The sequence below is a fragment of the Microtus pennsylvanicus genome, chromosome 17, assembly GCF_037038515.1.
Source record: "Microtus pennsylvanicus isolate mMicPen1 chromosome 17, mMicPen1.hap1, whole genome shotgun sequence".
In the NCBI taxonomy this organism is placed as follows: Eukaryota; Metazoa; Chordata; class Mammalia; order Rodentia; family Cricetidae; genus Microtus; species Microtus pennsylvanicus.
The window spans coordinates 37,520,005-37,545,192 of record NC_134595.1 but is presented as its reverse complement, the minus strand read 5'-3'; the positions used below and the strand labels follow the sequence as shown (position 1 = coordinate 37,545,192).

Genomic DNA, 25,188 nt, shown 5'->3' with positions numbered 1-25,188 from the left:
GGTCTTACTTCCCTGCCAGTGTGGTCAGTTTTGAGGAGGTTGCGGTTGACATTTGGGCAGTACTACAGTGTATAATTCCCTGTTCATACCCACATTTACAGGGGTGCACTGTTGACCTGTTGGCTGTTTGGAGATAAGGTTCCATGTGGCTCAGACTAGCTTCAAGATTTATGCAGCTGAAGAATCCCTGATCTTCCTGCCTCTACCTCATGAGTGCTCGGATCACAGCCATTGCCATCACGGCCAGTCTACGAATGCTAAGCAAGCATTCTGCCACCTGAGCTACATCCTAATCCCCTTGGTTGTTTTGAAGGGGGAAAAGGTCTTACTGTGTAGTTCAGGTTAGTCGTGAGCTTTTTGCAATCTTAACTACTTTAGCTCTGGAATTAAAAGTATGTAACAAATGGCACACCTTTAATACCAACATTTGGGAGGCAGAGGCAGGTAGATTTGTGACTTCAAGGCCAGCCTGGTCTACAAAGTGAGTTCCAGGACAGCTACGGCTACACAGAACCCTGCCTCAAACAAAAAAGTGTGCCACAACATTGGGCCACAATGCCTCTTACTTGGGTGGCCTTTTGTGAACGTATATATTTTCTCCATTCATGTCAGTCTCTCCTTTCCCTCTCTTGCGGCCACGGCCCCATCATTTGTATACGTGTATCTTGCAGCACTGCTATTGCAACCCCTGTTTTATTCTCAAGTACAAATGCAGCAAGGGAGGGAGGAAAAGTCACAGACCAGATTAGTGTGATTGGTGTTTATGGATTTTTTTGAGAGCAGATAGTGGCCTGGTGAATCACATCAGAGATTCAACATTCTCAAAAGCCCCCACAGGGTCATTTTTATACAGCATGAAGTAGCCTTGCACCTGGGCAGGACTAATCTGGGATGTAGCTTTAAGGACATGTTCTGCAAAGTTCTCAGCCAAGGAAGGCGCTTGCCCTGGGTAGAACCTCTGGAACATCTGGGTCAGCTGCCAGTGTGAGCAGTAGCCTACATACTCCTTCAGATCTACTCGCCCAGGGCGTATCAGGGCAGGATCCAGCCTAAGAGGAAAAGCAGAGTCACAGCCAATACTCCTGCTAGCACCCAAAAGAGACAGCCTCCTCACCCCCCCCTCAAGACATAGCAGTGGAGTTCTGCCTTCTTCCTCCTTACCTGTCAATGTGGTTGGTGGTCATGAACACAATGCGAGCCTCAGTGGAGGCGACACCATCCAAAGCATTGAGCAGTCCACTGAAGGTGAGACGACCGAGGCCTTGGTACTTTACAGGGTCTGGAGGATGACAGGAATGTGAATGGGCATGTCTTAGCTAAAATCGTGCTCCAGTATCCTCTGCAGTTACCTACTTATCAGCACAGCACCTCTTGTTGCTGACTCAGGCCTCCAAAAATTCCTGTTTCCGCTCTTCCTCATTTCCTTCTGACCCTCAGTATCTTAAGAACTACTTTCCTGGGTCAGGGAGAAGGCTTTAGGATCAAACGTCCTAGCTGCGCAAGCCTGAAGATCAAGCCTGGTCTCAGAACCCAGGTAAAATGCTGGATGCAGTGGCACAGGTCTAAGTCTTGCGGCATGTTGGCAGTGGAGACAGGAGTATGGCAGAACCCAGAGAGGCACTGCTTCAACAAGGTGGGAACTGACTCCACGTGCATGTGCCCACACACTAAATCAGCTAAACAAAAGAGTCCCCGCCCCCAGCATCTTCTACTTACTCTCAAGGGCCAAGTCTCGACTGAGAAAAGCAGCATCCACATCCTCCAGGAGCACCAAGCTCTGCTGGGGGGCGACACTCAGCAGATGGTTGAGCCGGTCATCTGAGAGGCTAGAGTCTGTGAGGCTGAGAAGGCAGATGCTGTGCTCCAGTTCTCCAGCCAGAGCGGTTCTGTGGACGGACACACAGAAGGAGGGCCTAGGCAACCGGAAGCCTCTTTGGGACTCCCAGGAGGTCTGCCTCAGAGGCCTACATCTCCAGTACCACCCACCGATGTTGTGTCTATCTGGTTTAACCCCGCCCGGAGTTCCCAGACCCATGCCTCTCTCCCCACCCTGCAAAGACTGTGTGGTTCAGAGTCGAGAGAACTGGACTACTCACATAAAACTGCTCTTCCCACAACCAGGGGGCCCATAAAGAAGGTAGCCACGTCTGTAGGGAATGCCTAGGGACATAACCAAGACAAACAAAACCTAAAGCGAATCCTGTACTCTGGTCCAGGTGTCTATATTCCACCTCAGCTCTATTCCCTACTAGTCTGGAGGTCTTAACATCTGAAGAAACAAGGTTTCTTTTCCCTTTTCCAGAGCTAGAATTTTCTGTCGCCTCATCTGGCTACAGACTAGCCTAGATCCCAGCTGCTTCTTACCTCTGTCAATGTACCACTTGGGATTATCAATGAATTCCCGAACGTCTTTGACAATTCGGTCAGCAAGACCCTGCTGCAGGACTACAGAATCCAGTGGCCTGCGCCGGCGTGGATAACCAAAGGTCCGCCATTCGGAACCCACAGCTGTGTACATCACTGTCTTCCCCTCCTCCTGCTGCAGGGCCAGTGCTCGAGCTGGAAGCAAGGAGATGAGACCGTAAGTCTCTTGATAACAGCTGATTCTGCAATTAAGGAGAGCTCTGTCCTGGTAACCTTCTCCCAAGTATTTGGATTCTTATTCCTCCTCTTCAAGCCGTTGATGCCCAACGGCCCCATTCCTGAAAGCCCCAGCAAAAGCCTGCGCCTGCCTGTGCCATCTCATACCTTCTTCCAGGATGTTGAAGAAAAGCTTCCGGTCCGTGCCCAGGGCTGTGAAGGTGACGGATTCCCAAGGAGTCCCCGTTTGCAGGTCTACCATCTGCATGTCTCGGTTTCGCTGTACCCGGATCCATTTCCCCTGATACCTGAATAAAACTGTCAAAGTAACCCAGTTTCCTCCATCAATCTGTCCTGTCTTCAGAGCCCTTCCTAGCTTCCAGTCTTACCAAATGAAGTGGTTTCCAGGGCTGGGGATAAATTCGAACTTGGTGGAGATTCGGCCACTTTCGTGCTGCAGGTATGAGGTTTCAACACTGAGGTGCTGGGTGCGGGTGCTGTGTCGGGTAAGCCAGCTAAGCAACCAGGCATAGCTTCTGTCTCTAGCAGGGACTTCCAATGTGATCATGTAATGGCGCCGGAATGCCACTAGACCCAGCTGGGCTCCTTTCCGGGCCACAGCCAGAACTGTGCCCACACCTACCAGCCCAAATCCAGCCCCAAAGTAGGGATTGTCTTTTAGGGCCAGAATAAAGTCTGTGAATGGCATCTTGAAAGGGAAAAAAAACAAAAACAAAAACGACAGATGCTTACAGGCCCCGAGACACTGTCAAAACCTAGGGGTGGAGAGCAGTAGAGCTGGGAGAAAGCACAAGACGAGTTTAGAAGCCAGACCCATCAGATGTGCCCCCACTTCCTCCCACAGAAGCAAGATGGCAGGTCAGCAGTATCCTTTGGGGAGTAGATATGGTGTTGGGATGCCAGGGCAAACACCCCAAACTCTCCAACCCATTTTGCTCTTCAGATAGAAGACTTTTTGCCAGAAGAACAGGTTTGGAGATTTTCTCAACTCCAAAAAGCACGCATCAGGATACGAGAAAGGCAAGACTTTGGTCCCTGGCAAGAGCTGAGACAGAAAGAGTCCCCATTGGGTGGAGTCAACAAAGATGATTTTTTTCCATTGAGCTATCAGTGACCACAAGCCTTACTAGCAGAAATTTCCTTCAATTATCCTCTCTTAGACCCAGTTCCCAATGAACTGTTCAAACTTTTGTTGCTTCCCACCTAAACTATTACATGCAAGTTAAATTTTAGTTCTTGAAGTGGCCTTTGAATGGACCTTCAGTGCTTGCGTCAGTCAGCTACCATACCGGGACCCTCTCCAATTCAGTCACACTTTTACTCCAGCACCCTCGGTGACTTTCTCCCATTGGATTCAAACACAACCGGATAAGCAGGAACCTCCACATTAGGACAGCTATCTTTATCAGCAGTTCGACAAATATGCAAATCACTACCTACCTCTGGCCCATTCAGTTCTGTTGGTTCCGAATGCCCCCTTCTTTATTCCCGGCATTCTTATTGAGATTTCATAGGCTACTTCCTCCACGGAGCCTTTTCCAATTTCAACCCAGTAAGATGTGACTAGGCCTAACTATAGACCATTCCCAAGGGAAAAGGACTAATTACTTCCTGCACACCTCTCCAACGACACTCCACCACCGCCACTTCGTCCTCCGCCTGGCTCTCGGGCCACCGGTGAATTGACAGCCGTGACCTCCACTAAGGCTCGGAGCTGGGATCTAGGATTCCAAAACACCTTTCCATAGAGAGCCACTGACGAAGCTCTTCTGGCTGCCGGTTCCCGAGCCTGACAGGCAGCAGCTGTCTCCCACACACGCTACACAACACAGCTCGGGCTTCCAGGAACGTGGTCGGGGTAAACCTGTCACTGCGCCCCCTACTGCAATGACTCTCTGGCCCTCAGACTCGATGGTAAAACCAGGCCGCAATCGGAGGTAGCGCCGCTAGGCCCCGCCCTCGAGTTCTACAACTACTTCCCGCCACACCCACCACGAAGTCTGTGCCACTCTACCCTGCAACTCTCGGTGGTTCCGCTTTGGGCCTCCGAGTTAGGGTACTCAAGGACATAGGGGGGAAACCATAGAGTAGCACCGGCCGCGAAGAGAGACAGAGTGACCGCCGCACGTCAGATTCCCAGAGAAGTGTGGGGCGAGGGCGGCCACACCGAAGGCCCCTAAGGAGCCTCTCCTGTACCAGTCAGACCATAGAGATGCAGCTCCCTCCGGTCGTGGGGTAGAAGGTGAGAGAGCGGCTGTCGGCGGGAACCAGGGGTAGTGCGGGTGCTGCAAGCTGGAGGTAAAAGTTTCTCCAGCCCCAGCATGAGTGGGCCTGGGAGGTGGGACCCCTTGGGAGGTGGTGCTGAGGGGGAGCACGCCGACGAGAGGGACCCGGGTGCATCTTCGCGTCACCTCCCTGGGCCCCGCCCGGGTATCCGCTGCCTCTCCTCAGGACCATAATCGTGACGATGCATCATTCCAAGTCTTGCAGGTTCCTAAACGCCTTTCTCCTTCGCTGGATCTCGTGACTTGTCTGTCGCCGCCTCCACTTTACAGCTAGGAAAGCTGAATCCTAGAGAATCGACGCGAGTGCTTCTCTTCAAGGCCACACGGTGAGTCAAAGCCCAGAGGCGCGTGGGAACCGAGGCACCTTGTTCCCCAGGCTTTCCATGTCTCTTGGTTCTCCGCTCCCAAAGAAAACACGTTACTTTCTGGCACACTCCTGCCTCAAGCGCTGCATCTTCCTGAGGCTGCGTGATGGAGCAGGAAAATTGAGCAGAGCAGCAATTCTAAGCCGTCGGTGGAAGCTGTAGGTTCCAAAGAGCCTCGCTAACCACGGAAGTGCTCTTCCACCTTCGGAATTTCTGTGTGCTTTTACTGGTTTGAGTGGAGGGATTCTGCAGAATAAGGAATAGCGGCCCTCATCTGGGTCTCATTCCACCTTGGTGATCCGATTTCATCAAGTAATTATTGTTGTTCTATTTTGGTTGGTTGGTTGGTTGGTTTTTTGAGGCAGGGTTTTTCTGTGTAAGAGCCTCGACTGGCCTAGAACTCACCTTGTAATCCAGGCCGGCCTCGAACTCACAGAGATCCGCCAGTCTCTGCCTCCTGAGTGCTAAGAATTTTAAAATGTATCTCACTTATTTCAGCCGTGACTAACAGGGCCTTTAGTTTAATTCGCTTCTTGGTTGTGTTAGGTTCTGGAGGCCTTAGAAAGTTGGTGAGTTCAAAAGTTACCTTGTATGTGAGGGAACACTGGTTTGACACCTTGGTTTAAAATATCTGGGTTTACTTCAGTTCAGCTGGTCACTAGAATTTTTGTATGTCTGCCTTGTGTGCTCGCTAAAGTGAGAAAGCGCCACATCCTGTGTTGGGATATATAGTAACTCATTTGTAGAGTGCTCACCTCGGATGCACAAAGCCCTGGGTTTGATCCCCAGCCCCGCATTTAAAAAAGAAAGGGGGGGTGAGGTTGGAGAAATCGTCCAAGAGTGAGTGCTGCTCTTTCTGAGGACCTGGGTTCAGTTTCTAGCATCCATTTCCAGCATCTGACAGTGCCTTCTTCTGGACTCTGCGGGCACCTGCACTCATGTGCAAATATCAACACACATAACTAAAGATAAAATCTTACAAACAGATGTTATGTACACCTGACTTCCCAGCACTCATTAGATCGATACTGGGTGTTCAAGGTCATCCTCAGCTACGTACCATATTTGATGCTAGTTGAGCTGTACAGCTAGGAAGAGAGACGGATAGGGAAAAATAGTGCAGTATTTGCTGATGGAGTTACATACAAAGGCTGTCGGGACCCAAAAGAGAGGAAATGCATTCACAGCAGAAATGATACTTTCTTAAGGAGTAGGTGTGCTTGATCAGCTAGACGAAGAGATTGCGATGCACCGAATGGAAGAGGCAAGAAAGTGGGGAGCAAGCAAAACAGAATGTAGCGTCAGAATACAGCAAATCGTCTGGCGAGGAGGGCTGTAAGTGAAGCAGTGGTTTTATATCTACACTGAGAATAATGAGAGCCCCCGGCCCTACTTAGTCTTGTTGTAGTCATCACTTACTAGCAAGAAACATAACCTGCAGTCTTTAATGTTGGCCTCAACTTGTTGGTTCTACTAATACGGACTTCATTCTCATTTTATACTGTGTTCAGTGTTGCTTTGAGAATATTTAGGATAATAAAGTATGGCATGTTGCCATGAATGGAAATGCCTAAATGTGTGGGCCAACTTCGGAGAAGTTGAGAATTCTAACCATGTATGTATGATTTTTTTTTTCCTGGCTACTTGTCAGCATCTAGGAGACCACAACACAGAAGTCAATGATAATGACAGACCCTGTGTTGGCATCCCAGCTGGCTAACGGCACTGGGGAGATGGATGGACTATGCTCTGAGCTATTGTTGATTCCCCCACCTCTCTCAAACCATGGAATCCTGGGCCCTGTCCAGAATACCTGTGCTTCTGGGGAGCCTGCACCTTTGCCTGCTGACCCAGGCTGCCTCCTGGTAGAGGCCACAGCTACTGAAGAGAGTTCAGGGAACATGGAGATCATTGTGGAAGCAGTAGCTGAAACCCTGACCCCAGGAGCTTCTGGAGACACCTCAGGTACAAACATAGTTGCTACCAGGCCAGTGGGACACAGCCTGAGTTTTTTATGTGTGCTATTTTTGGTCCTTCTCTTTGAATGTGATGAGAACACAAGGTAGCATGCTATTTTTATACCCGGAGATGTTATAATTTGGTGTGCAGCTGATGCATGTTGATGGAAGGCTGGCAAGGTAGCATACAGCCTTGTAACAAACTTTTGGCAAAGTTTTCCCTCCGAGAGCTTCGTGTCTGCTAGGCAGTAATTCAGAACAGAAGACCTTTCTGACAACTGTGTCTATTCTGGCTTGTCCTTGCTCTGATAGTCCTTGGGGATTTTTTATTCCATACTGACCCTAAACCAGCCTGTCATTAGGTCAGAGGCCCAACCTGATCAACCATCTTGAGTTTTGCAGGGCTTTCCAGAAGTCCCTAGTGTTTCCTTGCCCTAGTTTCAAGTGTATAACATACTGTACTTACCCAGGGCATGTTGTTTGTCTGAGTAGGAAGTTTCCCTTCATTCTTTCTACATCTAAAAAATCCATCTTAGGACATGTCCTATGCTTTAACTGTTACTTTTCAGTTACAGCTGTAAACTTTGTCTTCTGACAGAGTAAGATAATAGTAAAGGATGCTGGGGAAAAATAGGTAATTTGACCATGTAAAAATTATAAACTGAGCCAGGCATTGGTGGTACATGCCTTTAATACGAGCACTCAGGAGGCAGAAGCAGGAAGATCTCTGAGTTTGAGGCCAGACTGGTCTACGGGACGAGTTCCAACAACCAGAGCAACATAAAGAAACCCTGTCTTAAAAAAAACAAAATAAAACAAAACAAAAATCATTAACTTCTCTCTGGGGGAACAAAGAGTATGAACGACTATGTGGTGAAGCACACTTTTAATCCCAATACTTGGGAGACGGAGGTTGGCTGATATCTGTAAGTTCAAAACCACCCACTGCCACATAGTGAGACCCTGTGTCAGGTTAAGGGGTCTGGCAAGATGGCTCAGTGGATAAAGGCTTTTGCCATTTTGCCACTAAGCTTGATAACCTGAATTCAATCCCCAGGATCCACATGGTGAAAGGAAAGAACCAACTCCTACAAGTTGTCCTCTGACCTCCAAACATATGCATGCACATATGGACACATCTCGTATAACTGAATGTTTTTAAGAAATAAAAAATAAAAACAATATTTTTAAATTTTAGAGTTTATTGGCCTTTTTTTGTTTTTTTATTTTTTGTTTTTGTTTTTGTTTTTTTTTGTACATACCTCTATTTCCAGAAGTGAGGAGGATTGCTAAATATTCTAAGCCAGAGTCTACATAGTGAATTCCAGGCCAGCAGGGCTGCACAATGCAGGATGTTGTCTTGAGGAGAGAGGGGATAAATGAATGGATATGAATTACTCTACATGCAGATCACAAAGAAGAAATAAAGATAAACAATAGCCCTAGGAAAAAAATGCTTAATTTCATAAAATGCTAGTTTTGCTTCTCAATTTTAGCCAAAACTAGTATTTGTTTTTTTTTTTTTTAAAAAAAATTGTAGAGTAGGCCAGGCATTGGTGGCACACACCTTTCATTCCAGCACTCAAGAAGCAACTTGTGGATCTCTACAAGTTCAAGGCCAGCCTGGTCTACAGTGAGCTCCAGGACAGCGAAAACTACTTCTTTCTCTGAAGAAACCCTGTCTCCACCAAAAAAGCAAACAAAACAAACTCCTAGAGTTGAGAAGAGGCTATGTAAGGATACATAATATCTTGCGACTTTGGGTTTTTCTTTGATCTCGCTATGTAGCTCTGATTGGCCTGGAACAGAGATCTGCCTGCCTCTGCCCCCCAGTTTTGGAATTTAAGGTATATGCCACCATGCCCAGCTACTACAATCTTGCAATTTTATTGATTCATTGATTTGATTTTTTTAAAGTTTTTTAAGATTTATTTATTTATTATATATATAATATTCTGCCAGCATGTATCCCTGTGGACCAGAAGAGGGCACCAGATCTCATTACAGATGGTTGCTGGGAATTGAACTCAGGACCTCTGGAAGAGCAGCCAGTGCTCTTATCCCCTGAGCCATCTCTCCAGCCCTGATTGATTTTATTGAGCTATACATTTTTCTCCACTCCCCTCCCTTCAGCCCTCTCCTGTGGTCCCCATGCTCCCAATTTACTTAAGAGATCTTGTCTTTTTCTACTTCCCATGTAGATTAGATCCATGTGTGTCTCTCTTAGGGTCCTCATTGTTGTCTAGGTTCTCTGGAATTGTAATTTGTAGGCTGGTTTCCTTTGCTCTATGTTTAAACACCACTTATGAGTGAGTACATATGATGATTGTCCTTCTGGGTCTGGGTTACCTCACTCAATATGATGTTTTCTAGCTCCATACATTTGGAAATTTCAAGATGTCATTTTTTTTCTGCTGCATAGTGCTCCATTGTGTAAATGTACCACATTTTTTTTCCTTAGAAGAATATAAAATAATCTTTTTTTGTGTGTGTGTGCTGGGGTATAGAACCCAGGTTCTTCTACATGGTAGCTAATTATTGTACCATCACCCAGCTGCATCCACAACCTGAGTTTAGCTACAGAGTGAACTTTACAGTCATGCACATTCTGACATAGTAACTCACTCCAGGAGCCTCTCTTATAGGAGACATGTATGCATATAGGAATGAGATGAATAAGGCAGCTTTGTTGTTTTGTTGTTATTGTTGCTAGAAACATCTTGGTCCATCAGGGCAGAATTTCAGTTTGATTTATTAGTTCTCTGAAATACTATGAATTGGTTGAAAAGATAAGGTATATTTAATAGATAGTCGCACACAAATATAACTTTGATAGGTGAGTATGCTGGTACGTGTCTGTTATCCGAGGATTCCTTTAATCTTATTACTCAGAAAACTGAGGCAGAATGGTCTAGAATTCAAGCCTAGACTAAGCTACATAAGTCAGCCTGGGTTTCATATCAAGACCCTGTCTCATGGTCTTATGAGATGACTCAGCAGATAAAAATGCTTGCCACAGGGCTATAGAGATGGCTCAGAGGTTTAGAGCACTGGCTGCTCTTCCAGAGGTTCTGAGTTCAATTCCCAGCAACCACATGGTGGCTCATAGCCATCTGTATAATGCATTCCAGTACCTTCTTCTGGCCTGCAGTGCAGGCATACATGCAGGCAGAACACTGTATACATTTAAAAAAAAAAAACAGGGGCTGGAGAGATGGCTCAGCGGTTAAGAGCATTCCCTGCTCTTCCAAAGGTCCTGAGTTCAATTCCCAGCAACCACATGGTGGCTCACAACCATCTGTAATGAGGTCTGGTGCCCTCTTCTGGCCTTCAGGCATACATATAGATAGACTATTGTATACATAATAAATAAATACATACATAAAAAAAGAAATGGAAGGTGACCTTTTAAAAAAAAAAACAAAAACTTAAAAAAAGTGTGCTTGCTATGCAACCCTAGCAACCTGAATTTTATCCTTGGGACCATGTCAAAAAGCCATACAGATGCAGTAACGTGGATCTCTAGCCTAGTAAATAAATTTTACTCCTTTGTGAGATGGGAGGTGCAGGCAGGAGAATCAACCCATAAACTTGAGGTCAAGTGAAACCATGTATGCAGTGCCCATTGTGTGATGCTTGGTACCCAGCAAACGCTCCTGCCAGCCATCACCTTCATCACCATTGTCACATCTTACTAGTATACAGCAGTGTATGTTTGCACATGGATGCTCGTGTGTAGATGCCAGGGTCAGGGGTCTTCCTCAGTTGCTCCCTACGTTTTTATTTCTTTCTTTTGCATATTACCTTACCTGAGGTGGGTGTGGGTCTGGGTGTCTGTGCGTGGGAGCAAATAACCTGTGGGCTTCGGTTCTCTCCTACCATGTGGGTTCTGGGGATTAAACTTAGGTCATCAGGTTTGGTGGCCAAGGCCAATACTGACTGAGTCATTTCGAAAAGGGTTTCTTATTGACTCTGGATCTTATGAGTTTGGTTTGCCTAGGCTAGCCAGCCAGTAAGCTCCAGAAACAGAAACCTGCCTGTCTTTGCACCATCCGTGCTGGGGATCTGAACTCAGTCCTCATGCTTACAAAGCAGGCACTTTGCTGACTGAGCCATCTCCCTAGCCCCAAATTTACTTTTTCTTGATGCTTTCTGGATTTTATTGTTTATTGATTTATTAACACACTAAGCACAGATCTTTTGCCAAGTATTTTACTACATACTAGAAATCCAGACACATTCCAGACAGGCTCTCCCTGACCTTATAGTCCAGGTACAAAGCCAAACTTGAAATCTATCTGTACTCCATGACTATAAAAAGATTTACCTACATTTCTACTAGTGACTAACTCTTTCAAGTCTTGTTCCATCTGATTCTGTGCCTCTCTCTGTCGGTCCTCTGCCTGCAGGTGTCCTGGTAAAGGTGGTGGAGGTTTACTTCTGTGAGCGCTGTGAACAGAGCTTTGCAGAGCCTACTCTGCTGTCCCTACACCAGTGCACTGAGACCCATATTCAGGCTGTGCAGGACCTCTCTAGCCCCCCGTGTTCTGTAGAGCTGCCCCCCAGCAACCTCACCCTCCATGGCCCTCTGCAGGACCCCAGCCTGCCAAATAGCCCCCTGCCATGTCCTGTATGTAGACAAGAGTTTGCCCAGCCCCAGGCCTTGAAGAGCCACTTCAAGATTCACCGGGTCACTCCCAACACATTCTCCTGCCCAGAGTCTGGCTGTGTGTTCTCTGCTGAAGATCGCAAGGGTCTGCAGCATCACCTGAGACAGACCCACAAGGCAGTTCCTGTACCCTGTTCATTCCGGGGCTGCTCCCTGGTTTTTGGGAGCCAGCAGGGAATGGAGCTGCATCGGCAAGCCCATTACCCTTTCCACTGCAGCCACTGCAGCTTCATGGGCTCCAACGTCAAACTCTTCCGGCAGCATCAGCGGAGCCATGGAGCCAGTACACGGGGAGAACTTTCTGCTGCTCAGGGCCTTCCATCCCAGGAGCTGCTGCCAGGTAGGGGACCAGGGACCCACTAGTCTCGTGCCTAGAATGTATCCACAGTTGTTCTCTTATAAGAGACCCCATTTGTTTCCAGTATGTCTGTTCCATGAGTATGACAGAATGTAGACCATTGCTTAAGAAGATGGAATTGCAGCTGGGCTGTGGGGCACAGGCCTTTAGTCTCAGCACTTAGAAGGCAGGAGCAGGCAGATCACTGTGAATTAGAGGCCAGTCTGGTCTACAGAGCAAGTTCCAAGATGGCCAGGGCCACACAGAGAAACCCTGTCTTGTAAAACAAAATAAATAAATAAAAAATAAAATAAAAAAGAAGATGGAAATACTGGGTGATAAGGGAAAGGCTCTAGAAAACTTGAATCAATTTGAAACAAAAGGAAGCCTTTGTCTATAACACTGAGTAAAATTTGATTTATGCAACATGTAATCTGAAATTATTTTAACAATATCCTTTATTGATCCATTTCAGACCATGCTAAGAGTGAAAGTGCCTGTTAGTGACTTGCTACTAGCAGAATGATTATAGATTGCCTGTAGAATGAATGAGATGGGAGCTATACCAAATGGTATGTGCCTGTAATCCTAGCACTTGAGACGGTTGGAAATTCAAGGTCATCTTTAGCTATATAGCAAGTTCCAGGCCAACCTAGACTATATGAAATCATGTGTCAAAAAAACATAAATAAATCGTGAGAGTGGGCAGAAAGGAATAGGATTGTGTAAAAAATCTTGCTGGGTGGTGGTAGCTCACACCTTTAATCCCAGTACTTAGGAGGCAGAGGCAAGCAAATCTCTGTGAGTTCAGAGCCAGCCTGGTCTACATAGTGAGTTTCAGGATAGTCAGAGCTACACAGAGAAATTCTGTCTTGAAAAAACAAAAGAAAGAAATCTCAGGAAAGATGATACTTCATCAGTTTCTCCTTTTAGTCTCACAAATAACAAAACCAGCATGAGGTGAGTGCAGGAGCAGGGAACAGAGAACATAGTCCAGGAGAGGACAGGCTGAGAACTTGACTTACTGAGCCTCTTTCTTGTTCTTATGTCTAAAAAGAAGACTTTTCAGGGGCAAGGTATGAGCCTGAAGTACAAATTAGGCCCCTCAGTAAACAGTGAACAGTCAGGGTATTGTCTCTGCCTTGAACATCCAGCCTTTGGCTTTGGAGACCTGGACAAAGGAAGTACATTCTACTCTTGTCTACCTCTTAGGCCCTGTCCCCTTCCCAGTGACTTCAAACTTCTGAGCTTCAGTGGATCTGAGTCTGTATTATTGTAGGTTTTTAAGATAGGTTTTTACTCTTTGGTCTTCAGATCTCTGCCTTGAATAAGAATACATATATTTACTTAGCATCCAAGATTCTGCTAAGAGGAGAGAAGGATAATTCTGCTTGCCAGTAAGTATAATACCAGCATTCAGTACTGTCATTGCCCCTGTGAACTTCAAGTTTTGTGTGTCCCCAGTTCCCAAGCTGTCTCCAGGAGAGGGAGAGCCTTCTGAGGAAGCGGGTACACCTTTGCCTGGGCAGGAGTCAGCCGAGGAGGATGTAGAGGAAGAAGAGAGTGGCACCCAAAAGGACTCCCAGAAAGTCTCAGATAAAAGCCAAGGAACTCAGCAGTTGGACGGTAATAACATCACTGAGGTTGAAGCTCTTCATGGTAGACAGCAGTGGATAGTGGAGAGCCTGACATTTAGGCCTTAGGATTAGGTTTTCCAAGCTTTAGTTCATATCCATGTAGTCTTTCTGTTAGACTCAAAAGTCAAGATCTAGGGCTAGGGAAATAACAAGAGAGTATGCTCTTAACATTTGTGAGTCCTTGGGTTTAATCTCAAGGACTTAAAAGCAACAGCAAAATCTAATATGCAGCGATAAATAGATCAAGTAATCTAGTAACACAGGGCAGTGGTACAATACAATTTGTTCTTGTAGGCAGGGTTTCTTCAGCCAGTGTCTTAGCTAGGCCTTCTGATGTCAATGAAACATCATGACTATAATAAAGCAAGTTGGAGAGGAAAGGATTTACTGGGCTTACACTTCCGTGTTACTGTTTACCATTGGATGAAATCAGGACAGGAACTCAAAACGGCACCTGGAGGCAGGAGCTGATGCAGAGGTCTTTGAGGGGTGTTCTTTGCTGGTTTGTTCCCATGACTTGCTCAGCCTGCTTTATTATAGAGCCCAACCTGGGGTTGGCTCCACCCATAATGGGCTGGACCATCCATCAATCACTAATTAAGAAAACGCCTTACAGGCTTACCCACAGCCCAATCTTATTGAGGTATTTTCCAGTTGAGGTTCTTTCCCCTCTGATGACTTTAGTTTGTGTCAAGTTAACATAAAACTATCCAGTACAGTTATAGACCTCTTTAGCAGGAGAAAGGGATTCTTTTATAGTATAGATATCACAGGTTATTGATGACCAATCTGTTTTGTCTAGCTTCCTAAAACTTTTTTTTCTGAATATTTGTTTTCAGTTTCAAACCCCATAGAAAAACTTGAAATTCATCCCACAGCGTGTATACTTATGTCTGGTGAATAATTTTTTTTTTAAATCTGATTGTATTTCTTACCAGCTCTCAATTATTCTGAGCTTAGTGAGCCAGTACTTGGAAGGTTAGGGTACTTTACCTTTCTTTCTGCTCACTCATTTTGAGGATCTTTCTTTCACAACAGCCCTGCTGATCTTTCTGCTTGTCTCTATAGAGCAGGGACGGCAAGGGCATGTGGCTTCCAGTACTGAGTCCCTCTTCAAGACACACATGTGTCCAGAATGCAAACGCTGCTTTAAGAAGCGGACCCATTTGGTAGAGCACCTGCATCTCCATTTTCCAGACCCAAGCCTCCAGTGTCCTAACTGCCAGAAGTTCTTTACCAGCAAAAGCAAACTCAAAACCCATCTGCTGCGGGAGCTGGGTGAGAAGGCCCACCAATGTCCTCTGTGCCACTACAGTGCTGTTGAGAGGAATGCACTTAACCGCCACATGGCCAGCATGCACGAAGATATTTCCAACTTCTACTCAGACACCTACGCCTGTCCTGTCTGCCGTGAGGAATTCCGCCTCAGCCAAGCGCTCAAAGAGCACCTCAAGAGCCACACAGCAGCAGCTGCAGCAGAGCCGTTACCCCTCCACTGCTTTCAGGAGGGCTGCACTTATGTAGCCCCCGACCGGAAGGCCTTTGTAAAGCACCTAAAGGAGACCCATGGAGTACGAGCTGTGGAATGCCGCCATCACTCATGCCCCATGCTCTTTGCCACAGCTGAAGCCATGGAAGCCCACCACAAGAGCCATTATGCTTTCCACTGTCCCCACTGTGACTTTGCCTGCTCCAATAAGCATTTGTTCCGCAAACATAAGAAGCAAGGCCACCCGGGCAGTGAAGAGCTACGGTGCACCTTCTGCCCTTTTGCCACCTTCAACCCAGTAGCTTACCAGGACCACGTTGGCAAGATGCATGCTCATGAGAAGATCCACCAGTGCTCTGAGTGCAGCTTTGCCACTGCCCACAAGAGGGTGCTTATCCGACACATGCTGCTGCATACCGGTGAGATGGCTTCTATCCTCATGATGATAGAATAATGGTGGTGAAGGTGACGGCTGGCATGAGCTTTTGCTGCAAGCAGCACACAAAGGGCTTTGCATACATTGTTTCACTTGACCTCAGGTTTATGGGCACAACTCTAATATTCCAAGTTTGCAAGGATGTAAGGCAAAAGTTGAATATCATTAAACAAATAAAGTAGACAGGTCAGTGAATCCATGCACTCTGATTTAAGAACCTGTTTTCTAATACCAGACTATCATTCCTTACCCTTAAGTATTTGTCCAGTTCTCCCCACCCCTAGTCAAGTGCAGATGGGTGAGTATCCAGCCTTTTATAGAGTGAAAACTTCCAGACCAGGTCAGATAACTTTCTTTATAATTCAGATTTTGAAAGTGTTGGAGCAGGAGAAGGGAGGGTAATCAGCCTTCCATATGCATGTGGCTTTCCTTAGAACTGAACATGGTCACATCTAGTGACCTGAAGATTGACTTGTTTTACCTTGGTCTTGTAATTGGTTGCTAGCATTACTGAAGCCTTAGATGACAGCTAAGTCAGGCTTCCTGCTGCAGTATCATCTCTGAGCTCTGCAAACATCTATGCATTGATGAACCATAAAGCCAGTTCCACAAAAAACTCTGGTTAGAAAAATAATTTTTAGATAGTTTGGTCAAAGCTATTGTTGTTCCTGTATAAATAACAGTTCATTTCTGCACAGTTTTGTCACAGAGTGTAGTTTCTAAGGCCTTTTCCTAAAACCTGTATCTGTGTAGTATTTTTTATTTATTTATTTATTTATTTATTTATTAAGGATTTCTGCCTCCTCCCCGCTCTGTGTAGTATTAACATAGTTTTAAAATGTTCTTTTGGGGGCTGGAGAGATGGCTCAGTGGTTAAGAACACTGTCTACTTTTCTAAAGATCCTGGGTTCAATTCCCAGCAACCACATGGTGGCTCACAACCATCTGTAATGAGATCTGGTGCTCTCGTCTGGCATGTAGGCAGAATACTATATGCACAATAAATTAATAAAATAAAATAAATGTTCTTTTGCATGTATTAGCCTATTTTATCCTTAACAATCTTATAAACAAGGCAGGTAAAGATAAGAGACAAAAATTTAATTTAGATAGAGAGCTGTTGTATGTCCTTTGCCATACAGAGGTGGTTGCAGTGGGAGGGGGTCTTGAAGGAACATGGCCACCAGCCTCTTAGTGCCAGATATTGAGCAAGTACTAGGACAACTTCTCCTTGAGTTCTTACTGTGCACCACTGACAGCTGTGTTATGTTTTATTTAATACTTACACCAACCTTGTGAGGTCTGTATTTTGCTGTTCCCTTTCTGGAAACAAAGAAAAAGGCTTCCCAAGGCCATGTGGTCCACCTTTTAATAAAATGGCTTTGTGATTTCTCTGTGCCTTGATTTTCCCATCTCTAAAACAGAGATAATAATAGCACCTTATAGTGTTGTTATGAAGACTCATTGATAGGAGGCAGTTTATGCAAAGATCAGGCACATAGTGAGCATTGTATAAATGCTGGCTGTTCTGGCCTTACTGTATTGGAATCTTGAGTTCCAATCTATTTCTTCTCTTGTTCTAATCTCTACTTAGGAAATGAGAAGGGATTGAGTTACAGGTGCCAACTACCTTTTTCTAAAAATCAGAGGTAAACTTGGCTCACACCTTTAATCCCAGCACTGGGAGACAGAGGTAGGTGGATCTCTTGAGTCAAGGCCAGTCTGGTCTACAGAACGAATTCCAGGACAGCCAGGGTTACACAGAGAAACCCTGTCTCAAAAAAAAAAAAAAAATCCAAGGTAGACTTTTAATTTTCTTTGCTTTTCCCTCCTCTTCACTGGTATAGGAGTTGGAAGAACTGTCTATGACAGCTATAATGTAGCCTTCTTTCTTGTGAAGCTTGCCATGTATCTGGTGGCACATACAGCTTTTGCTCCTGTGTGGCATCATAGCAAACTTGCTGCAAGAGCTGTTATGGCCACTCACTCAAATTTGTATCTGACCTGTGTTCTTTCCCCTCCACATAATATAAGGAGAGAAACCTCACAAGTGTGAGCTGTGTGACTTCACCTGCCGAGATGTGAGCTACCTATCCAAGCACATGCTGACCCACTCTAACACCAAGGATTACATGTGTACTGAATGTGGCTATGTCACCAAGTGGAAGCACTACTTAAGTGTGCACATGCGGAAACATGCCGGGGATCTCAGGTACGAGCACACGTTTCCACCTCCGGCCCCACTGCTTTCTCTATTCTCATACCATCTTAGCCCCGTGTCTGTGGCCCATTCTGCATGGTGAGAGCATTCTGGGCCGGGAGAAGGAAAAGAGATCAAAATGTCCCTTGAGGGACTGAGGGAATAGCTCAGTCAGTAAAGTGCTTGCCTGCAATCATGAAGGTCTGATGAGTTCAATCCTTAGAGCCCACGTTTAAAGTATTACTTGAGTTCTCAGAATTTGGTCTCAGGAAAATGGATCTACACTTAATGGCACCAAGTAGTCACTTTAAGATCCAGGAATAGCTGGGCAAATTCGCTAACCTACAGGCACATCTGCCCAGGGGCTTGCTTTGGTCTGTAGCTTTTATGCCTCCACTGGGGAATAGAACAAAGTACAGAAACCTGTTCCATGGGGCTTTCAGTTACTTAGAAGTCAAGTGGGTATTGCCACCCTGGCACACCTGCCCCACTCAGGGTAGGGGCTCACAACATGACACACACATGCAGTATAGAATAGAGAGCCCCAGCCCTGAAGCTAAGCTGTCTCTGCCCGTCACTTCCTTTGGGAACACCTTCAGGCAGACTCTTCAGTGCCTTGGACTCATCACAGGATGGTGGAAGGCAGGTTTAATCAGTGACTGTTAACTGTTGGAATTTATTGTGATTGACTCCTCTTTGTCTTTATCCCCAGATACCAGTGCAACCAGTGCTCTTACCGCTGCCATCGGGCTGATCAGCTGAGCAGCCACAAACTGCGGCACCAAGGCAAGTCCCTCATGTGTGAGGTGTGTGCCTTTGCGTGCAAGCGGAAGTATGAGCTCCAGAAGCACATGGCTTCCCAGCACCACCCTGGCACACCTGCCCCACTCTACCCCTGCCGCTACTGCAGCTATCAGAGCCGCCACAAGCAGGCCCTGCTGAGCCATGAGAACTGCAAACACACCCATCTCCGTGAGTTTCATTGTGCCCTCTGTGATTACCGTACCTTCAGCAACACCACACTCTTCTTCCACAAGCGTAAGGTCCATGGCTACATGCCAGGGGACCAGGTGTGGCAGTTGTGCAATGCCAGCCAAGAGTCAGAGGGGGCCAGACAGTGCCTGACACCTCCATCAGACTTAGGGCCTTCAAGCCAGCTGTCAGCCCAGCCTGAGAGACAAGACCATGAACATGGGATTGTGGCAGACTCCAGTGTGGATCAGGCCCTGCCAGAGACAGCTGATGAGGTCAGCACCAAAAAACAGGATGGTATTGAGGCTCCCCAAGGGGATAACCTGGCTGGCAGCCCCAGCCCAGGGGAGGCAGAGGAGGGTAGCTGCACACTACACTTGGAGGCCCTGAGGGTAGAGCTAGAACCTGTGGCAGAGCCACCAGCCCTTGAGGAGCTCACTGAAACAGCACCTGTGGAGTTCAGGCCTCTAGATCCCTCAGGACCACTTGGAATGGAAAGACCAGATGGGCTGGAAGAGCCGGAACTGTCCAGCTTTGAAAGTGTTGGAACTCCTGGCTTGATTGCTGAAGAAGAGCCTATTCTGGAGAAGCTAGTCTCTGAGCCCCCCAGAAATCCTCTAATCTCTGAGGAGACCCCTAGTACTTTCAAAGCAACTCTGTCTGCTGAGACTGCACCGCTGCCTCAGTTTCCTGAGTCAGAGTCACTACTTAAGGCCCTGAGGAGACAGGACAAAGAACAAGCAGAAGCCCTGGTGCTGGAGGGCCGGGTCCAGATGGTGGTGATCCAGGGAGAAGGAAGAGCCTTCCGCTGCCCACACTGCCCTTTTATCACTCGCCGGGAGAAAGCCCTGACTTTGCACTCCAAATCGGGTTGCCAAAGCCGCCGAGAACCCCTGCTATGCCCTGAGTGTGGAGCTAGCTTTAAGCAACAACGTGGCCTCAGCACCCATATGATGAAAAAATGCCCTGTTCTTCTTAGAAAGAGCAAGGCTTTGCCCAGCCCTGTCTCTCCCACGCTGCATCCTCAGCTTCCAGGTAGCCAAGCCTCACAGGATGCTGAAAGCGGGAAACCCCCACCTTTACCATCAAAGGTAGAGCTTCTGCTTCCAAAAGATGTTCCTTCTGAGCTCCCTGGGGAGACAGAAGTAGAGGAACCTCATCCCACACCCTCTGACTTCCCAGCCTGTCTTACAGGAAAGTCCTTCCCCACAGGGACCTCTGAGAAGTTCCGCTTTGAGCAGGGCAAGTTCCGCTGCAGTTCGTGCACATTCCTTTGTTCTCGGCTCTCCTCTATCACCTCTCATGTGACTGAAGGCTGCCGAGGGGAGCGCAGCCAGGGAAGAAAGCGTGGGCGCCCCCAGACCCTAAACAATGGGGACTCAGCTCTCTTGAACAGTATGGGTACAGAGTCCAGCCCTGGGGATAGGGACACTGCTGTGGTTCAGAAACAGAAGGGTGCCCTCTTCTCCTGCCCCACGTGTCCTTTTAGCTGTCAGCAGGAACGGACCCTGAGGACTCACCAGACCCAGGGCTGCCCCCTTGATTCTGGAGATCTGCGCTGTGGTCTCTGCCCATTTGTCGCTCCTGCTGCTGCTGCTCTGAGGCTCCATCAGAAGCGGAGGCACCCCAGTGCAGCCCCAGCCTCTGGCCCCCGGCCCCTTCTGCAGTGTGGGGACTGTGGCTTTACTTGCAAGCAAAGCCGGTGCCTCCAGCAGCACCGGCGACTCAAACATGAGGGTGTGAAGCCACATCAGTGCCCTTTCTGTGATTTTTCTACTACTAGACGGTACCGGTTAGAGGCCCACCAGTCTCGACACACGGGTGTTGGCCGCATCCCTTGCAGCTCCTGCCCACAGACATTTGGCACCAACTCAAAACTGCGTTTGCACCAACTGCGAGTACATGACAAAACACCCACCCACTTCTGTCCGCTCTGTGACTATAGTGGATATCTTCGTCATGACATCACTCGCCATGTCAACAGCTGCCACCAAGGCACCCCATCCTTTTCCTGCTCTCAGTGTGAGGCCCAGTTTAGCTCAGAAACAGCGCTGAAGCAGCACGCTCTGCGCCGCCACCCCGAACCCACACACCCGTCCCCTGGCTGTCCTGTAGAGGCCACTGAGGGCCCCTTGCACTGTTCCCACTGTGGCCTGCTCTGCCCCAGTCCTGCCAGCCTACGAGGACACACCCGCAAACAGCACCCAAGGCTGGAGTGTGGGGCCTGCCAGGAGGCCTTCCCTAGCCGGCCAGCGCTGGATGAGCATCGGAGGCAGCACCATTTCAGTCACCGCTGCCAGCTCTGCAACTTTGCTGCCCGGGAGCGAGTAGGCCTGGTGAAGCACTATCTGGACCAGCATGAGGAGACTTCAGCAGCCGCCTCAGGTGGGGATGGGGATGCTGGCCAGCCCTCTCTCTGTTGCCCTTTCTGTGACTTTTCATGTCGCCATCAATTGGTACTGGATCACCACGTAAAGGGACATGGAGGCACCCGGCTCTACAAGTGTACCGACTGTGCCTACAGCACCAAAAATCGGCAGAAGATCACTTGGCACAGCCGTATTCACACTGGGGAAAAGCCTTACCGCTGTCACCTCTGCTCCTATGCCTGTGCTGACCCTTCTCGCCTCAAGGTAGGCTCTGGGTTCTGTAACTTTTTTTTTTTTTTGGTGTGTGTGTGTATATGTGTATGTATGTGTATCACATGTGAGCCTGGTGCCTGTAGAGCCAGAAGAGGTGTTGGATCCTCTAGAACTAGAATTAAGGACATTTGTGAGCTGCTATGTGGGTGCTGGAAACTAAACCCTGGTTCTCTGGAAGAACAACCAGTGCTCTTAATTGCTAAGTCAGTTATCAAGTATCCTGGATTCTGTAACCTTAACAATTACACATACTCACTTGTGACTCTGGATAGGTCCCTTAACTTCTCAAAACTTAAGAGATTCCTCATCTGTAAAAGGGATAACACAGGGGCTGAAGAAATGGCTCAGTGGTTAAGAACACTGACTTCTTCCAGAGTTCAGTTCCCAGCAGCCACATGGTGGCTCACAACCATCTGTAATAAGATCTGACACCCTCTTCTTACCTGCAGGCATGAACACTGTATACATAATAGATAAATAAATCTTTAAAAAAGAGGGGGGAAATAATACAACTCTATGCACTTTCGTAAAGATAAATTCCATAACTGTTTGCAATGTGATAAGAATATTTAATACTTTGAGAATAATCTGGGTATTAACAGTTAACATTTATTGACCACTTATTTTTATGCCTAGAATTCCAATTTTAATCATTTGAAAATACAACATGGGTCACTGGCTAGGGAACTCAGTAATAAGAATACTTAATATGCATATATTAAGTATTAATAGTCCCCCACATCACATACATACACACAAAGAGATAGATACTTGTACCTGTGTTACAGATTATTAAACAGAATTAGGGGTTAGCTTACCCCACAGCATAGCTAGTAAGAAACAACTGAGCCCTGGGGGAAGCTTCCTGTCATGGGGAGGAAACATTTGCATTTGCTCTTCCTTCCAGTACCACATGCGGATCCATAAGGAGGAACGGAAGTACCTCTGCCCTGAGTGTGGGTACAAGTGCAAGTGGGTCAACCAACTCAAATACCACATGACCAAGCACACAGGTAAGTGTGTGTGTCGATTCACTATCTTGCTTAAATGGTTTCCCTCTTCTCTGACAAACTTAACCTCCATGAGATGTTGGATGTCCTCACTCAGAGCCTACATCAGTTTTCACCCTGGGAATAGGGACCACACAGGAAGAAGACATACTTCTGGCTCGCCAGCCCAATGAAATGTGTTAGACACCAAAGAAAGGGTAAACCTGAAGGCCTGGGCAAGTGTATTCGCAAAAGCTTTCCTGGTGATCAAGTTCACCCACACGGAGACTCTCCAACTCAGTTTGACTGCTGAGAGATACTTGGTTTCTGTGTGAATGTGGTAGAATGATTATAAGTGAGGAGAAAGGTGAGAGCTCCCTCCCCCCACACGCTTTTTTTTTTAAATGTGCATTGTCTACATGTCTGTGAGGATGCCAGATACCCTGGAACTGGAGTTACGGATGCTTGTGAGCTGCCATGTGGGTGTTGGGAATGAAACCCTGAACCTCTGGATGATCAGTCAGTGCTCTTAACTACTGGGCCATCTTTCCAGCCCTAAGTTCTGTATTTTTAATTTGTCTTTCCTCTCTAGTGTATGGAATTCACAAATCATGGGTTCTCTGTAGAAGATTAATGATGGGGTACCTTTGATTGTGGCATATGCTTCCCCCATATATGGAGTATCTTTATATTTTTTTTTTTGAACATTTTTTCTTTGTTTTTTTTGTTTTTGTTTTGTTTTGTTTTTTTGAGACAGGCGTTCTGTGTATGACCCTGGCTGTCCTCAAACTTACATAATCAGCCTGCCTCTGCCTCACAAGTGCTAGGATTAAAATCATGTGCCACCACCACTGGTTAGTTTCTCTTATATTTTTTTAGTTTGATAAGAAAGTGTAATTAATGAGCCGGGCAGTGGTAGTGCACGCCTTTAATCCCAGCACTCAGCAGGCAGATCTCTGTGAGTTCAAGGGGAGCCTGGTCTAGTTCCAGGACAGGCACCAAAGCTGTAGAGAAACCTTGTCTTGAAAGAACCAAAAAGAACTAAAAAAAAAAAAAAAGAAAGAAAGAAAGAAAGAAAGAAAGAAAGAAAGAGAAAAAAAAAGTATTAAGAGCACTGGCTGGTACTCCAGAGGACCCGAGTTCAATACCCAGCACCCACATGGCCTCTCACAGCTGCCTGTCACTCCAGTTCCAGGGCATCTGACACCTCACACTAATGCAAATAAAAGAAAGTTAAAAAATTAAAAAAAAAAAAAGTTTTAAATTTAAAAAAAAAGTGTCCCAATGGAGTCTCTAAGTTCTATAGTGTCACATGACCAAGAAGTGTTGGAATTTCCCATTTAATAACCCTGTCATAATTGAGTATTCTTTACTATAAGGAAGACTAGTTGGCTAGAAGTTCAGTTGGTCATCAGCATCCACTGGGACCTGTGTATCCCAGTGGACTCAGTGGAGAAGGGCACCGAAATGTCAGAAAAGGACGGTCATTAGCTTGTGCTGTGTTCTTTATATCCAGGTGTCATACTGACTTTATGAGCCACTGATCCTTGTTCTTCCCTCTTCGTGGTTGTGTGTTTGTCCTATAGGACTGAAGCCATACCAGTGTCCCGAGTGTGAGTATTGCACCAACCGGGCTGATGCGCTGCGTGTACACCGGGAGACACGACACCGAGAGGCACGGGCTTTCATGTGTGAGCAGTGTGGCAAGGCGTTCAAGACGCGCTTCCTGCTGCGCACCCATCTGCGCAAGCACAGCGAGGCCAAACCCTATGTTTGCAATGTTTGCCGTCGTGCTTTCCGCTGGGCCGCTGGCCTGCGACATCACGCCCTTACCCATACCGACCGCCACCCGTTCTTCTGCCGCCTCTGCAGCTACAAAGCCAAGCAAAAGTTCCAGGTGGTCAAGCACGTGCGCAGGCACCACCCTGACCAGGCCGACCCCAGCCAGGGTGTGGGCAAGGACCCCACTACTCCCACAGTGCACCTACATGATGTGAAGCTGGAAGATCCTAGCCCTCCTGCTCCTCCTGCTCCCCCAACTGGACCTGAAGGCTGAACCCCTACCCCACCTCTGGCTTAGGAAGAACATATAGTCCAAGATATGCAAACTGGGACTGTAGCTAACCTGAGTTTAGGGCCTGAGGGAGGGCTGGCTTTGGGATGTTAGTGTGGCAGGAACACACTCCCCCCGCTTGGGACTCTGGCCTTTAAAATTAACAACTATAAAAAAGATAGGCTTGGACTAAAACGTTGATTTCTTGAGTAGCACTATGGTTTTAGCCTGTGCCTAGATCTCCAGTCTACCATTGTTGCACCAGAGCCCCTGGCTAAAAGGGCTCTGTTTTATTCACTCCATCATCTCTTCCTTCTTACAGTTTCAAGTCTGATTTTCTTCCAGCATTTCTGAACATTTGTACCTAATTGCATGTGTTCCTGTGTCTGCTGCTCTGTAAGCATGTGAAACAGACGATTATCAGTTAACAGACGTGTCTGGATCCCTGTTCTGTCATTCCTAGGTTGTCATCAGGGTTTGCCCTGTCTTCTCCCAGGCCTCTCCTGTGCCCTTCCTATGCAGCACATGGAGGAGAGCCCTTGGGAACCTTGTTTC

The 25,188-nt window shown here is 47.0% G+C and overlaps 2 protein-coding genes across 10 annotated transcripts; one reads left to right on the top strand and one right to left on the bottom strand.

Moving 5' to 3' along the window:
• Positions 1-745: 745 nt before the first annotated feature.
• On the bottom strand, positions 746-4,562 carry Bcs1l (BCS1 ubiquinol-cytochrome c reductase complex chaperone). Of its 4 annotated transcripts, none has more exons than XM_075951599.1 (8): positions 4,042-4,562; positions 2,970-3,289; positions 2,749-2,888; positions 2,365-2,559; positions 2,097-2,160; positions 1,717-1,886; positions 1,162-1,279; positions 746-1,049 (listed from the first exon to the last, which is right to left on the bottom strand). In XM_075951599.1, the coding sequence occupies exons 2-8, from the start codon at positions 3,287-3,289 to the stop codon at positions 800-802; spliced, it is 1,257 nt and encodes a 418-aa protein (XP_075807714.1). In that variant the 5' UTR covers positions 4,042-4,562; the 3' UTR covers positions 746-799. The 4 variants fall into 4 exon arrangements, with proteins under 4 accessions (XP_075807714.1, XP_075807713.1, XP_075807716.1 ...); XM_075951598.1 differs by having other exon boundaries at positions 2,970-3,378; positions 4,042-4,490; XM_075951601.1 differs by having other exon boundaries at positions 4,221-4,470.
• Positions 4,563-4,694: 132 nt separating this feature from the next.
• Znf142 (zinc finger protein 142) lies at positions 4,695-25,074 on the top strand. Of its 6 annotated transcripts, none has more exons than XM_075951582.1 (10): positions 4,695-4,843; positions 5,084-5,212; positions 6,910-7,216; positions 11,619-12,218; positions 13,680-13,841; positions 14,921-15,760; positions 17,812-17,989; positions 18,690-21,582; positions 22,499-22,604; positions 24,167-25,074. In XM_075951582.1, exons 3-10 carry the CDS (start codon positions 6,931-6,933, stop codon positions 24,634-24,636), a joined length of 5,535 nt encoding a protein of 1,844 aa, XP_075807697.1. In that variant the 5' UTR covers positions 4,695-4,843; positions 5,084-5,212; positions 6,910-6,930; the 3' UTR covers positions 24,637-25,074. The 6 variants fall into 6 exon arrangements, with proteins under 6 accessions (XP_075807697.1, XP_075807694.1, XP_075807700.1 ...); XM_075951579.1 differs by having other exon boundaries at positions 4,704-4,843; positions 6,903-7,216; positions 24,167-25,066; XM_075951583.1 differs by having other exon boundaries at positions 4,756-4,843; positions 5,092-5,212; positions 6,903-7,216; positions 24,167-25,066.
• The last annotated feature ends 114 nt before the right edge of the window (positions 25,075-25,188 follow it).

Coding starts and splice junctions, on each gene's coding strand:
- Bcs1l (XM_075951599.1), bottom strand. CDS start 3,289: ATGCCATTCACAGACTTTATTCTGGCCCTAAAAGACAATCCCTACTTT. Junction 2,889..2,969: donor CCTGGAAACCACTTCATTTG/GTAAGACTGGAA, acceptor AGTTTTATTCAG/GTATCAGGGGAAATGGATCC. Junction 1,887..2,096: donor TGTGGGAAGAGCAGTTTTAT/GTGAGTAGTCCA, acceptor GTCCGTCCACAG/AACCGCTCTGGCTGGAGAAC.
- Znf142 (XM_075951582.1), top strand. CDS start 6,931: ATGATAATGACAGACCCTGTGTTGGCATCCCAGCTGGCTAACGGCACT. Junction 15,761..17,811: donor ACACATGCTGCTGCATACCG/GTGAGATGGCTT, acceptor ACATAATATAAG/GAGAGAAACCTCACAAGTGT. Junction 21,583..22,498: donor CTGACCCTTCTCGCCTCAAG/GTAGGCTCTGGG, acceptor TCTTCCTTCCAG/TACCACATGCGGATCCATAA.